The sequence below is a fragment of the Brassica napus genome, chromosome C3, assembly GCF_020379485.1.
Source record: "Brassica napus cultivar Da-Ae chromosome C3, Da-Ae, whole genome shotgun sequence".
In the NCBI taxonomy this organism is placed as follows: Eukaryota; Viridiplantae; Streptophyta; class Magnoliopsida; order Brassicales; family Brassicaceae; genus Brassica; species Brassica napus.
In genome coordinates, this window is record NC_063446.1 from 49,354,759 (window position 1) to 49,369,442 (window position 14,684).

At 44.2% G+C, this 14,684-nt stretch overlaps 2 protein-coding genes across 2 annotated transcripts; both read right to left on the reverse strand.

Moving 5' to 3' along the window:
* Positions 1–6,158: 6,158 nt before the first annotated feature.
* On the reverse strand, positions 6,159–6,938 carry LOC111210951. The gene has a single exon (XM_022711755.1). The coding sequence runs from the start codon at positions 6,936–6,938 to the stop codon at positions 6,159–6,161; it is 780 nt and encodes a 259-aa protein (XP_022567476.1).
* A 2,561-nt stretch (positions 6,939–9,499) lies between these two features.
* Positions 9,500–10,264, reverse strand: LOC106403243. The gene is made up of 2 exons (XM_013844088.1): positions 10,065–10,264; positions 9,500–9,758 (listed from the first exon to the last, which is right to left on the reverse strand). The coding sequence occupies exons 1-2, from the start codon at positions 10,262–10,264 to the stop codon at positions 9,500–9,502; spliced, it is 459 nt and encodes a 152-aa protein (XP_013699542.1).
* Between the last annotated feature and the right edge of the window lie 4,420 nt (positions 10,265–14,684).

The following is a 14,684-nucleotide window of genomic DNA, read 5'->3' on the forward strand; positions in this document are numbered from 1 at the left end:
GCTAATAAGCTCCGTAGATGTGGCAAAGGTAAGATCTTGCAATACCTGCATAGATCTAGATAGAATGGTTTAGGGGAATGGAACCTTAGAATCGTATGACTTGGTTTGGGTTTAGGATTGACCTTTAAGCTAATCGGTAGTTGTGTAAATTGACCAAGGCTAAGGTTTTTCGACCAGACAAGTGTTAGATTGGTTTTAGACCAATGGTTAATTAGAGAATAATCCGCTGCGTATCTGTTGAAAGGATCTAGGCTATAAAGGACTAGGAAAGTCTTTAGCTAAGGTCTAAGTTAGCCCTCGCCTTTAGGCGATATTATAATTAAAGGGCGAAGATTAAGAGGTTCGGCCAGGAAGTGGACCGAGCGACGTAAGGCTTCGACCGCGGCCTAGTCGGCCGGATCGGGGTGTTACAAGTTGGTATCAGAGCATGCTTGATCCTGTTTAGGACAACGCTCTAAGATGTTGGTTTCCAAACCGAAATTATTTCTGAAAACTATGATGACTATGAAACCTTAGTTGGGATGAGCCAAGAGGGAGCTGAGGTAAGGGGTATCATGCTTGTGAACGGAGTAGTTCCAAGATAAGCCAGCTTAGCCAAGATGAACTCTCAAAGGGCAAGATCCTAAAAACAGAAAGGTTGGTTGATCTAGTTATTTAGAAGTAATAGACGGGTTGGAAGGGATGGAAGCAATGCGAGATTTATCTATGGATGACCTGGACAACGGAAGTAACATGGACCAGAGAGTGGCTTAGGTTGAAATAAACGTGCAGCACTCTACTGAAGACAAGTATTATTCCTTAGTGGCCGTTCATAATAAGTGAGCATATGCAATGTTAAATCTGGCTGAAGGGAAACACTACATGACCAGTACACGAGTGGAGTTGTGATCAGATGGATCAGCTAGGACTCGGTACAAGTCAAGGTTGGTTTCCTTAGATCTAGTTGGATGGAATGAATTAATTCCAATCTGAATCCGTCCAAGGAAAGAATGAGGAAACTCAGGGTGTTCGTTCCAATCATTGGAAGAACATGATGTTAGGTATCTTAGTATGATGGGGATTGAGGTATATTATAATTGCTGTTGTGAATGGTGTGAGCATTCGCAATAGTAAGATGCTTTGGAGAATGGTATGGGACGTTTTCCAAATGTGTGATTAAACCGAAATCCTACTCATCTAGGTACCCACTGGAAGTGGAACGGGTGGCTTTGTTGGAGTCTAACTTGGCTGAAGAAGCTAAGCTTAAGGCTAAGCCACAGTCTGGCCCATCGAGCAAGACTAATGATAAAAGGAGAAAATGGGACCGGGTGGACGGAGGCAAGACCTCTGGTGGCCGACCTGCGTGTTCCAAATATGGACAGAACCATCCTGGTGAGTACTGGAAGGCCAAGGGGGCTTGTGTTTGTTTTGGCAGCATGGACCATGGGGTTCAGAACTGTCCTCAACCGAACTAGTCTGGTAGAAGCGGCCAGATGACCTGTTTCCATTGTGGCCAGCGAGGACATTTCCAATCGGATTGTCCCAAGCTGCAAGGAAGTCAGGGGAAGGGCCGTGGAGATTCAGGAAAGGCGTCCCAAGGCAAACCAACCACAACACCGAGGGTGTATGGACTGTCACGAGACGACGGAGCTTCCGGATCTTTTGATTCGATCTCTGGCAATCTCTTAATTTATCTTTTTACATTCAAGTAGAAATGCTTGGTCTGGAACCTAGTATGTCTAGGGGATTCTGATGGGGGTCTCTGATAGAAACCCTCATTATTGGTGGTGTAAAAACCCACGTACTTTCCGACACAGGGGCTACACATAGGTTTTGTGAGTCCGGGAACTGGTCGGAAAGGGTCTGTTCTGTCTGGACGCTGGTGATAATTTTGGGATAGTGAGGGCAGCCAGTGGGCAAGCCAGGAACTCATTAGGTCTCATGTCAAATATCCCAGTGTCAATTCAGGGAAAGGTATTCCCTGTGAATCTGTCTATGTCCACATAAAGAATCACGAAGTGATCCTAGGTATGGACTGGTTGGGAAAGTTTCGGGCCACTCTCGATTGCCATAAAGGTCGTGGCAATTGGAGACTGGGCTTCATCCGATCCAGTACCAATGTCTGTGTCCGGCTCAAGAGAAAGTAGTGGTTTCAGCAGTTCGAGTGATTCGGATGCTGGAACAGGGTTGTCAGTCCTTTTTGGCTACAATTACAACTACAGAGCCTGGCAGTTCTGTCTGTCTGAAAGACCTTTCAGAGGATTCATTGGTGTCGAAGTTCCCAGATGTGTTCCAGTCGCCACAGGGTGTCCCCCCTGATAGGTCGGATCCATTTATGATTGAACTAGAGCCAGAGACAGCTCCGCAGTCCTAGAGTCCGTTTCTGTCGGCTCCCGCCGAGATGGCAGAGCCGAAGTTGACCATGTCCGGGAGAGGACCATGGTCGCAGTACAACCAAGTCGGAGTTTGACCTAAGGTTGAGAATGATCAAGTCCAGTAAAGGACGAGGATCAGGCCACGACCTATTCGGAGATGGACCTATGGTCGGGGTGAAACGGTCTAGTTCCTGAGTGGACCAGGACCGGAATACGATCACGTCCGTAAATGGACCAAGATCGAATTATGACAAAGTCCAGTGAAGGACATAAGTCAAGTCTGAGGCGTTTTTAGTCTGGAGGGACTAAGATCGCAATGTGGCCAAGCCAGAAAAGGTTGTGGCTGATTAAGGGGATGATCCAGTACGTTGTGGCTGAGGTCATGAGCCTTATTGTCTATGAAGGACAAAAGAATCATAACAATCTGTTAGGACTCGTTGTAGGACGAGCAGCCTAAAGATTGGAACGAGTTCGTGAGGACTTGACTGGTACATCAATGGTCAAAGAGATTCAATCATTGGAGAGTTCATTTGGTTCTTAAAGAATCAAGTTGTTCTGTTCAATACGAGAATAAGTTCAGTTGGGACATTTTGTCATGAGACAAGGTATAACCACCACTGGATTCGAGGACGAATCCATCTCAAGTGGGGGAGACTTGTCGCATCCCCGTCCCGGGTTCTTGACATAAGACCTAGACGTTTCGATAGAAACCAGACTGCATTTGTTCAGATCAAGAGAATTGATCGTGAACAAGGTGGGATGAGTGAAATGATCAGAATGGATCATTTCTGATCATGGGTCTATGTCAATAAATGGATCAAAGGACTTAGACGGATTGAATATGATGAAGAGAACAAGTTGGGAGAGTTGTACAATAGCTGGACGATGTAGACGAGTAGCTCGATCAGCTGAACAAAGCTCGATCCAGTGCAGTCTAGCTCGGTCCAAGTTATGTCAGCTTAACTATCTGAGCTACTAGCTCACTCAGCTGGGTCAGCTGGGAGTCAGCTCAACTCAGCTGGACTGAGTGTTCGGGTCTCGGGCAGTTGGGCCAGGTTCGGACTATGGTCGGGCCATATGGTCGACCCAAGGTGGCTACGGGCCGGTGGGCTCTTGTGGTCGGGCCATGGGCTTGGGATATCATTTTGGGCTTGGGTTTGACATGCCTAGATGTTGTTGGACGTGCCTAGATGTATCTGGAAACCTCCAAGATCCAACAGGTGCAATCTGGACCATTGATTGTAATCGATGGCCAAGATCTGTTCCGAAAGGATGCTTGGAAGGGATGTGTTCCTTCGCACATGCCCTTTGGTTTTCTATATAAAGGGAGGACGTCCAGGGATAAATTGATTCATTCTCATTCAGTCTAATTCTGTCTGAGGCAAAGGAAACACGTCCTAAACAAAGGGATCCCCCAATGAGAACCGAGGATCCAAGCCGGAAGGGCAGGATCCGGGATCAAAACCTTAAGGGTACGATCCGGTTCATGGTGAGTATGGCTTTAGCCATATGAGGCCGTGGCTTTTATAATTCACTGAGGTCAGGAGGAAGACCTATTCCTGGAGGAAAATAGGCGCAAAGGACCAAGGGTCCAGGGGCGGTTAGCCGAGAGACGAACTGACCGATCGGTAAGGGCTATAGCGGTTGTGAGTGGTTCTATCTCTGTTTCTTTATATTATTATGTCTATATGATATATATATATATGGAACGTGATAGTTAACCATGTTACCATGTCATAGACCCTAGTGTCATGGTTGGTTACGTTGATCGCTAACCATAGCCGAGAGGTTGGATCAAAAGGGTACTAGTCGCCAAAGGTTGCGTGTTGCCAAGGGTCATGAGTTACCAAAGGTTGTGAGATACCAAAGGATGCAAGTAACCAAAAGGTACGAGATACCAAGGGTTGCAAGTATCAAAAGGTACGAGGACTAAAAGGTACCAATGACCAAAGGGTGCATCGTTATCCCAAGGATGCAATGTATCGTGATCCAAGATCTGCGATCATGTCGTGATCCAAGAGGTACGAACGTGTCGTGATCCAAGAGGTACGAACGTATCATGATCCATCGGATGTGAACGGGTCGTGACCGAAAGGGTACGAACGGGTCGGGACCGAAAGGGTACGAACGGAACGGGACCGAAAAGGGTACGAGTGATTCGATGGTTAAAAGGACACCACATGCATTATGTTGGGCATGGACCACATGATGGCAATGGGTTCTCAGTTAGGTCAATACGAGTGTAAGGAAATAGCAAAGGCCTTAAGGGCTAGTGCAATCCGTACAACATGATTGATGTATGAACCATAATCCATGGTTAGTGGTTGGATGGTTCTAGCCGCAAAGGCTAAGTAGGATATCTTACAATCAACTTCGGGTTGGTGAGTAGGATAGGCGCCATATGCCTTATGTAGGGCGTATACCCACATGATGGCAATGGAAGGCCGGTTATGTCAATACCTGCTAAGTAGACGATGGTTATCAAGTCTAGTGGCTGGATCATGTTTCATGACGATGTTTCGTTGGCCGAGCACTAGTATGGATAGTCACGTTGCTGGAGTAAGAGTATTGATGTGATGCTTCTAGATATCAACCTTGGTGTTGATAACTTCGAGATTGGCTAAGAGTCATGACGAAGTATATGGCTAGTACTATGTGTCGTAGACCATAAGTATTGAGTCTAAGTATGATTGTTCAAGGAAAACCGTGTAAGATCTGATCATGGTTGAGTATGGACGACCTGAACTCTGGATGATGGTCCAAGGTGTCGGTACAAACCTGATTAATGAATGCATCGGTTGGTATGAACCAATCATATTTGTTGTCTGGGTTAAGTCCCAAGGCCGGTCAGGCCAGATGATGACTCATCAGTTCCAAGTCATGTGAGGATGGTTGGTTGATTGACTTAGGATCTAATGAGCTTTGTCAGTCCAGAAGATGGACTGGGTACTATTGCCTATAAGGCAAAAGGGTTTCGGAGTGTGCATGAGCCGAGAAAGGCCAGATGCATATCCTTATCCTTTCAAAGACTTCTCAAAGGTTACTTATGTCTGTGGGGATGGTTGGTTGAATGACTAAGTACCTAGGGGAGCTGTTTGGTGCAGGAGTCAAGATCAGGATCTTAAGTAAGATCATTGAGTGATCGTGGTCCAGCTGGCAAGCAAGAGCAATTTGAGTCAATGGAGGACCAATGAGCTAATAAGCTCTTTAGATGTGGCAAAGGTAAGATCTTACAATACCTGCATAGATCTAGATAGAATGGTTTAGGGGAATGGAACCTTAGAATCGTATGACTTGGTTTGGGTTTAGGATTGACCTTTAAGCTAATCGGTAGTTGTGTAAACTGACCAAGGCTAAGGTGATTCGACCAGACAAGTGTTAGATTGGTTTTAGACCAATGGTTAATTAGAGAATAATCCGCTGCGTATCTGTTGAAAGGATCTATGCTATAAAGGACTAGGAAAGTCTTTAGCTAAGGTCTAAGTTAGCCCTCGCCTTTAGGCGATATTATAATTAAAGGGCGAAGATTAAGAGGTTCGGCCAGGAAGTGGACCGAGCGACGTAAGGCTTCGACCGCGGCCTAGTCTGCCGGATCGGGGTGTTACATTCTGGGTCGAGCAGCCTCATCTACAGGTTGAGCAGTTCCTCTAGCATCAGTATCGGACTCAGGGATTGTAGCCCCCTGAGCATCTATCCTCTAACCTGTTGCATTACGCAGATGACCCTCCTGGTCATGCAGGTCTCAATTATTATCTCGTGCAAGAATCAAAGTCACAACTATGTCTCGCGACTCATGATCGATGTTCAGACTGAAGTATCGATCGACGTCGGATGGAAAATATCGGTCGACGGAAGAGTAGCTTCGGTCGGCAGTGGTGAGCGAGTGTCGGTCGACGAAACTGGTGTTTGGATCGACGGTGGTTGATGAAAATTGAGCGACGAACAAGGGTTATTGTCGATCGATGAGGAGCGTCTTCCTTTGCGGATCGAACGTTCAAAACTTCGCAGTCGTGCTGCCTTTCTCTTTTCCTCGAGTAGGTCGAGGCTCAGGACCATCAGTTTGTCGTTCTCTTCTTGAGAGAGAGATCTTGACACTGTCGTCTTTACGTGCACCTTCGTGGGTACAATCGCCTCTGTGTCGTAGACTAGTGAAAAGGGAGTTTCCAACGTAGCTGTTTTAGGAGTGGTCCAGTAGGCCCATAGTATTCCGTGTAGCTCTTCTGCCCATCTTCCGTGAGCATCCTCCAGGCGCTTCTCTACCATGTTTACAACTATTTTGTTGGTGGATTCCACCTGTCCGTTGGATTGAGGATGTCTTGATGTGGCGAAGGTAAGCTTTATGCCCCAGTTCTTGTAGAAATTTTTGAACTTGTAGCTGGTGAACTGAGGTGCATTTTCTGTGATGATCTCTTGCAGGATTCCGAAGCGGGTGATAACGTTTGTCCACAAGAATTTACGGATCTGATTGTCCGGTACGTTGCTTAGTCTTCGGCTTCTACCCATTTGGAGAAATAGTCGGTGACTATTAGAAGGAAGACCTTTCCCGGTGCCATTAGGAATTTCCCCACTATATCCATGCACCATTTCCTAAATGGCCAGGGTGAGCTTACGGATTTTCGATTTTCCGGTGGGAACTTGGAGACCGGGGCGTGTTGCTGACTTTGACAGTAGTTCCTGGCTTGCTTGTTGGCCTCTCCCGCCATTGTAGGCAAATAATAATCGGCTCTGTGGGATCTGAGAAATAGGTTCCTACCGCTGGAGTAGGATCTACACCCTCTGTCGTGCAGCCTTTCTAGTATCCTTATTGCTTCTCTAGGGGATAGGCACGATAGGTACGGTCCAGAGAAGGATCTTATGTATATTTTCCCTTAGGAGATACCGTATCTTGCTTCTTGCTTCTTGATCCTTATGCTTTCGTTGTGATCTTCCAGTAGGACATCGCTTTCTAGGTATCTGATGACCGGAGTCATCCAGGTTACTCCTTCGTCTATAGCAGAGATTTCCTAAGGCTCTGCTTCTTTCTCTGTCGCCGGCCACAGGAGCACTAGTAGGAGAATACTCATCTGGCTTTTGGTTTCTAGGACGGATCCAAGATTGGCCAGAGTGTCGGCGTGGGAATTCTGTTCACTAGGATTGCGTGAGCTTGCAGCTTTGGAATTTCCCGATCAGGCGTTTGGCTATTGACATGTATCTGATCATGCAGACGTCTTTAGCCTGATACTCTCCCTGCACTTGGCTGATTATCAATTGCGAGTCGCTGAAGACTTGGATGTTCTCTGCCCCCATTTGCTTAGCGAGCGACGTGTCTGCGATTAAGGGCTCATACTCGCTCCCATTGTTGGTCGTCTTGAAATTGCACTTCACTGCTCTTGAGGTTGATCTCCTGCAATGGAGGTGAGGAATATTCCTGCCCCTGCGCCTCAAACGTTTCTTGAGCCGTCTGCATATAGCGTCCATTCTCATGTCTCTCCCTTCTCATTCCGGAGAGCGATCTCTTGTTGTAAGGCTGGGAGCATAGCATGAGAGAATTCGGCTACGAAGTCGGCCAGAGCCTGTGACTTGATAGCGGTGGCTGGCCTGAATACTACATCGTACTCTCCCAACTCCACTGCCCATTTAGCCAATCATCCAGATACTTCGGGCTTATGGAGAACTGTCTTTATAGGGAGTGATGTCACAACCACGATCTGATGAGCCTGGAAGTAAGGTCGTAGCTTCCGAGCTGCTACTACTAGAGCTAGAGCCAGCTTCTCGAGGTACCCATAGTGGGTCTCAGAGTCAAGCAAGGATTTAGTGATGTAGTAGATGGGGAGTTGTTTTTTGTCTACTTCCCGCACCAAGTCGGTGCTTATTGCGTGTTTCGACACCGCAATGTATAGTAGCAGAGTTTCTCCGTCCAATGGCTTCGATAGTAGGGGTGGCATAGTGAGATAGCTTTGAGTTCATCAAAGGTGGACTCGCACTTGTCGGTCCATTGGAAGTCCTTTGATTTTAGAGATCTTCAAAGAAGACATGAGACTTTCCGGACAGACTGGAGATGAACCTACTCAGGGCTGCCATTCTTCCGGTTAGTCTTTGGACTTCTTTCACATTTTGAGGTGAAGGGATTGCATGGATGGCCCTCATCTGGTCCGGATTGGCTTTGATGCCCCAGTGGGTCACTATATATCCCTGAAATTTCCCAGAACTGACGCCGAATGAGCACTTCACGGGGTTAAGCTTCATGTTATACTTCCGGAGGGTGGAGAAAGCTTTCTGTAGATGAGCTATATGATCTTCGGCTTCCAGGGATTTTACCAACATATCGTCGATGTATACCTCCATAATATGGCCGATTTATTCTGCGAACATCGTGTTCACCAGTCTTTGGTAGGTGGACCTTGCGTTTTTCAGGCCGAATGGCATGACTTTGTAACAGTAGATGCCCCAGGATGTCATGAATGAAGTCTTCTCCTGATCCTTTGGGTGCATGAGTATCTGATTATAGCCGGATAAGGCATCCATGAAGCTCATCAACTAGCTTGTCGATGTGAGGTAAGGGGAACAGATCCTTGGGAGAAGATTTGTTGAGATCAATGAAATCAATACAAACTCTCCATTTTCTGTTCTTTTTCTTCACCACTACTGCGTTGGCTAGCCATTTTGGATACTGGACTTCTTTGATGAATCTGGAATTCAGCAGATTCTTGACTTCTTCGTTAATAATTGTCTCCCTCTGTGGATCGATTTTTTTCCTTTTCTGCCTGACAGGCTGTGTAAAGGGTTAACTTGGAGCTTATGCATGATGACCTATGCATCGATCCCTGGCATATCCTCGTTGGACTAGGTGAAGCAGTCTGAGTTGGACTTGAGGAAGTCTATCAATCTTCAGGTTCCGGGTTGGATCCCCTACGGTTAATGGTACGTCGTCCATCTCTTCGACCTCCGCCTCTTCAGAGTGCAAGGCCGGAGGTTTGCATTGTAATTGCTATAAGACATGGGTCTTTCCTTTCAAGGTGGTCTGGTAGCAGGATCTGGATTTTTCTTGGTCTCCTTTGATTTCTCTCATGGGTCTTTCCTTTCAAGGTGGTCTGGTAGCAGGATCTGGATTTTTCTTGGTCACCTTTGATTTCTCTTATGCCCCAGGGAGTGTGGAACTTGACCATTTAGTGGAGCGTCGAAGGGACGGCTCCCATGTCGTGTATCCATGGTCGTCCGAGTATAATGTTGTATGGTGATTCACAATCGACCACGAGAAACTTGGTAGACATTTTGATCCCTTCGGCGTATACCGGGAGAAAGATTTCTCCGGTGGTCTGCTTGACTTCTCCGCTGAATCCTTTGAGCGGAGTGACCCTACACTTTAGTGCGCCTTCTTCCAGCCCCAGGTCCTGGTAGGCGGCTTGGAAGATGATGTTACTATACCTTTCGTTATCCACCAGTATCATTTTTACCAGGCAGTTTGCTAGAGTGAGCGATATGACTAAGCCGTCTTGGTGGGGAGCTAGGTCCTTCTCCTGCCCCTTTGCGGTGAAACTGATCTCATCCGTACCTAGGAGCAGACACTTTGTTTTCCCGGTCTATTGACTGTTCTTAGCGTTTCACGTACTTTTCTTTGCAGCTACGTGGCATACACCGCTTATTTCAGATCCGCCAGAGATGACATGGATCATTCTGTCTTGTCGAGGATGAAAGGCAGGAGTGGCTCCTATGGGCTAATTGCTGGCATACTTATTAAGGAGGCTTTTGGATTTATCGGAGAGGAACTCCCGGAGGTGTCCCTTTTTCAGTAGCTCGTTGACCTCGATCCTTAGTGCGACGCAGTCTTCCGTCTTGTGACCGTGATCATTAAGGAAGTCGCACCACCGGTTTGAGTTCCAGAAGGAATCGGGTGATTTCATCTTCCGAGGCCACTTGACCTGTGGGCCCATCTGCCTCAAAACATTGTCCAGCTCTGGTTTCGATATGGGTTGGTGGGAGATATCAGGCGACGTGGATACTGTCAGACCTTCAGCTTTAGTCTAGGGGCCGATTCTGGTACCTGCTTGGGTTCATGCTCCCTGCCTCTTTCTTCTGGTAGGATCCTTCATCTCAATCGCTTTTTGCCTGTTTAGCATTTTTTTTATCTAGTTTCTATTCAGCCTTGGCTTGACTGGCGAAGTCTTCTTCCCATTTCACCTGCGCCCAGGCTCGGGATAGTACGTCTTCCATATTTTTTCACGGATACTTGGTCAGTTCTTTGTATAGATCCATCCCCTTTGGGAAGTAGGTCTCTTTTGAAAGCTGAGATCGCTGTGGAAGCATTGCATTCGGGGATGGCCACCTTTTCTTGATTGAAGCATGCTATGTAGGCCCGTTGTGATTCAGCTCGATGCCTGAGGATCTCGTAGAGGTTGTCTGAGGTCTTCTCTAGACTCCTACTGCTTGCGAACTGTTCCACGAACTTGTCGCCAAGGGCGGCGAAGGAGGGTATGGACCCAATGGGTAGATTGATATACCATTGTTCAGGATAGGTCCCGTCAGGGTTGAGACGAAACCTTTGCACATGGTTGCTTCCCTCAGCTCCTTCTGAATTGCTACAGTGAGCATTCATTGCTTGTATTGGGTGACATGGTTATTCGGATCGCTCGTGTCGTTGTACATCCTCATATTGGGAAAAGAGAACTTTTGAGGCATATCTACTAGTTGGATCTCGTTGCCCTCGTCAGTAGAGGTGTCGAGAGGCTGCATGGGCCGAAACTGAGCTCGGAATTGGCGTCGTTTGTTGCCCGTTGCATGTAGGGCTTGGTTCTCGTCATTGAGGATAAGATTTTTGGCTTTGAGCCGGCTAAGCTTCGAGCCGGCTCAGCTGCTTGGAGTGCTCGCTTAGCGTCTCCTTCAAGTTTTGAACTTCTGAGAGAAGTTCGGGATTCTCGGCGGTGATTTCCCGAGCTTTATGAAGCTCGGTTATTTGGTTTTGAAGGGCATTGAGTTGAGCCTGTAACTCGATCTACTTTGGAGTGGCGTGAACGTGCTCGTCGTTCTCCTCTATTGCCATAGTCTCGTAGTTAAGATTACTCCCCTCCTTCTAGCGCCAAATTGTTAGGGTATTTTTATGTAGGATCTTTGTGAGTACTACGGAACAATGGAAGAGGTCGTTTGACAAGCAAGAATCGAGACTAAAAGATGTTTTATTGATGATTTGAGCAGGAACTACAACGTTTGGTGTATAAACCCTAGTTCTGCCCACCTAAATCTAATATCTTAGTCTCTGAATGTCGATCCCTTATTCTAGGTTATGGGCTCCCTTTATATAGTCGTGGATACGTCGATTAGATAGGTTAAACTCTTCCATATTCAGAAATATGGAAGTCTCCGATATAGAATACTTCCGTTTTTACGCGAAAGCGGAGACTGAAGCGCAGGGGTAGGAACCAAGACTTTCTTCTAGCAGAAACCTGTAGGCCGGTGTCCTGTCCGAGGCCTGAGACATTCTTATACCAGAATATTTTTCCCCAACAGGTAGCATAGCTCCTCGTCTTCTTTCCCATCGCCCAATACCTTCTTTGCTTGAATCTGTTAAGATCTGATGTTGTTGATGTTGATTTTAGCTATTTTCGTATTGTAGTCTAGCTTAATTGTTTCTTATAGTCACCGGTGATTGCTGTAATTCCGATGTCCATAAAGAAATAAAATTATTATAATATATTTTAATTAAAAAAGTTATTTTATCGAATAATCAATTATCTAATCTGATATAATCTATAGCTATCTAGATATTTGCTATCCGGTATCTAAAATGTTTTTCATTTACTTTAAACTGGATATATGATTCGATCCGCAAAAATAAAATAAATTTCCAAAGTAATATAAATAATAATATTTCATTACAAAAAATCAAAATTTATTTAGCTTTTAAGCACAAATAACTAAAATAATAAATTTAATAATTACAAGTCTTATAAAAATTAAATAAAATATAATTGTATACATATATATATATATATATAACAGATCATATATTCATTCCTAAACATTAGTATTTATGCTTGATTTTTATACGAGTATTGCATATTAATACTTGTTTTGCGTTTTTTTAGAGTTCCGTGTATAAAAAAAACTGTTCAAATTAATATAAATGATAATCTGATTAAAATTTACAAATATCGCTCAGCTTTACCGAACCCCATTGGTTTGGTTAATTTATCGTTGTCCAATGCATGCCTTCTTAGTTGTCAATTTTATATCGTTTCAAAGATACGTAGCGTTTTAAAAATAAAACCTATGATAGATATTTTTAATATATATGATTAGATTTGTTTCGGTTGTCAACATCTAGTTGATCGTTCTTTTAATTTTATTGTAAACAAAAAATCAAACGAATCAGAATAGATTTGAATATTAACTTCAAGTCAACATTATTTTGGCTCCAAATCAAACCTAAGGTTATGTCCAAACCCGATTTGAAATTGGATTCAAGTTACTATCTTATTAGCTGTATGAAATTAAGTATACATAATAACTTTGGGGACAATAAAAATAAATTAAAAAGCCAAAGTTCAAAAAAAAAAAAAAAAAATTAAAGAGAAATCAAGCGCGTTTTATACTTTGAATCCTTTTTTGCCACCCCATGTGCGTGCGATCACTTTTCATGTAAAAAAGCAAAGTAATTACTCGGTGCTTTCGCTTTTTGCATGCATGAGATCCTCTTATCTCCTTCTTTGTCCCCCGAGATTAAACCAGTTTCCTTCCAACACGTATTACATCATAGTTTTCCGAAAGAATACCAATTTTTTAAATTAGATTATAAACACCACACGCATGTGACAAAATTTATAACTTTATTCTACGGTTAACATATTTATTAAATGATAACTATGTAGAGTCTAATTTATAAATAATGGAATAAACGTCATTAAATAAATTTTATACCTTATGTTACTATATAAACTAGTGGTTTGAAATTCACAAATACTATTTATTTTGTTAAAAACTTTGTTAATTGTTTTTCTAAGGTTGATTTAAATTTTTTTTATATGGTTTACGGTGTGATCCTTCAGTTCCAAAAAGATTCATGTTTTAGAAAATAATTCATTTCAAAAAGATACATTTTTTAAGATTTTCAATGTAATAATAATAGTAAATTGTAAATTTTTAAAAATATAATTATATTTATTTATAATAATGATTTATTTTTAAAAATCAGTTTATTTTTCAATGTAATAATGATTTATTTTTAAAAATCGGTGTCTGATAGATGCTCTAAAGAGCCCGTCGATCGATTTTCATTGAAGTCCGTCGATCCATGTTCGAAGTCTGGCGTCGATCGACACCAATGCGATCCACCGAAACTCATCGAGTTTTCTACTTCGAAATCTCCTTCTTGCAGCTTCTCTTACTTCACCACTTGCCAGAAATCATCATCTATGATGGCATTCACGTGGTGCTTCATCACATCATCTCCTACCCCTCTTGCTAAGGCTTCTTGCCTCTTAACAGCTTCTTTTGTCTGAACAACCTGCATCTTAAGCTTCTTCACATGAGGGCTCAAAGTCTCAAACTTTGTGTTCCGGTTGGTGTAGACAGAGTCAATCTTCCCATTGAACTCCACCGTCATGCTTTGATGTCCCTCAAGAACCTTATCGAGCATCGCTTCAATCTTGCTCTCCTGAGTAGGTGGTGGTGGCTTCTGGTAGAATGAGTTTCCATAACTCATGTTGTTGACGTAGTTGTTGTTGTAGGGTTTCTATTGCTGCGAACTCTGGTTGGAATTACTCCTCTATCCATAGAAGTTTCCATTCTGGTTTCCATATCCCTGAAATCCAGTTCTTCCAATGAAGTTCACATCTTCTTCTACTTCTGCTTTACCCTCTGTGTCTACAGCCTTTGCATCCTCTACTAAGCAAAGCCTGCTTCCTGAAAAACTTGTGAACATTGTCCAGCTTTGCTCTGACCTCATCCATCTGGTCATTCCCAAGGATGGAAGTAAATCTCTTCCTCTCAAAGTCAGTGTTCTTGGTGCTATTGCTGGATGCTAAGTTCTCAATAACTCTCACAGCCTCCTCTGGATTCCTGGTGTTGAAATTCCCCTCGCTGGAAGCATCAAGAGCCATGTGATACTGCACTGCGATGCCTCTGAAGAAGGTGCTGAGTAGCTGCACCTCATTGAATCCATGGTGTGGACAGTCCCTCAGGTAAGACTTGAATCTGATCCAGGAGCTTCTGAAGGACTCTGTAGGCTCCTGAGTGAATATGGCAATCTTGCTTCTCAACTCTTCAGCACGTGCCTCATCAAAGAAATTGCATAAGAATGCATTCTTGATATCGGCCCAGGATGTGAGAGATCCTGATGGTAACTGATTAAACCAATGC

What these genes read in the sequence shown, in the direction of transcription:
- LOC111210951 (XM_022711755.1), bottom strand. Translation starts at nt 6,938, where the DNA reads ATGGTGCATGGATATAGTGGGGAAATTCCTAATGGCACCGGGAAAGGT.
- LOC106403243 (XM_013844088.1), bottom strand. Translation starts at nt 10,264, where the DNA reads ATGGGCCCACAGGTCAAGTGGCCTCGGAAGATGAAATCACCCGATTCC. An exon ending in TCCAAAAGCCTCCTTAATAA is followed by an intron (nt 9,759 to 10,064) that starts GTATGCCAGCAA and finishes GGATAACGAAAG; the next exon opens with GTATAGTAACATCATCTTCC.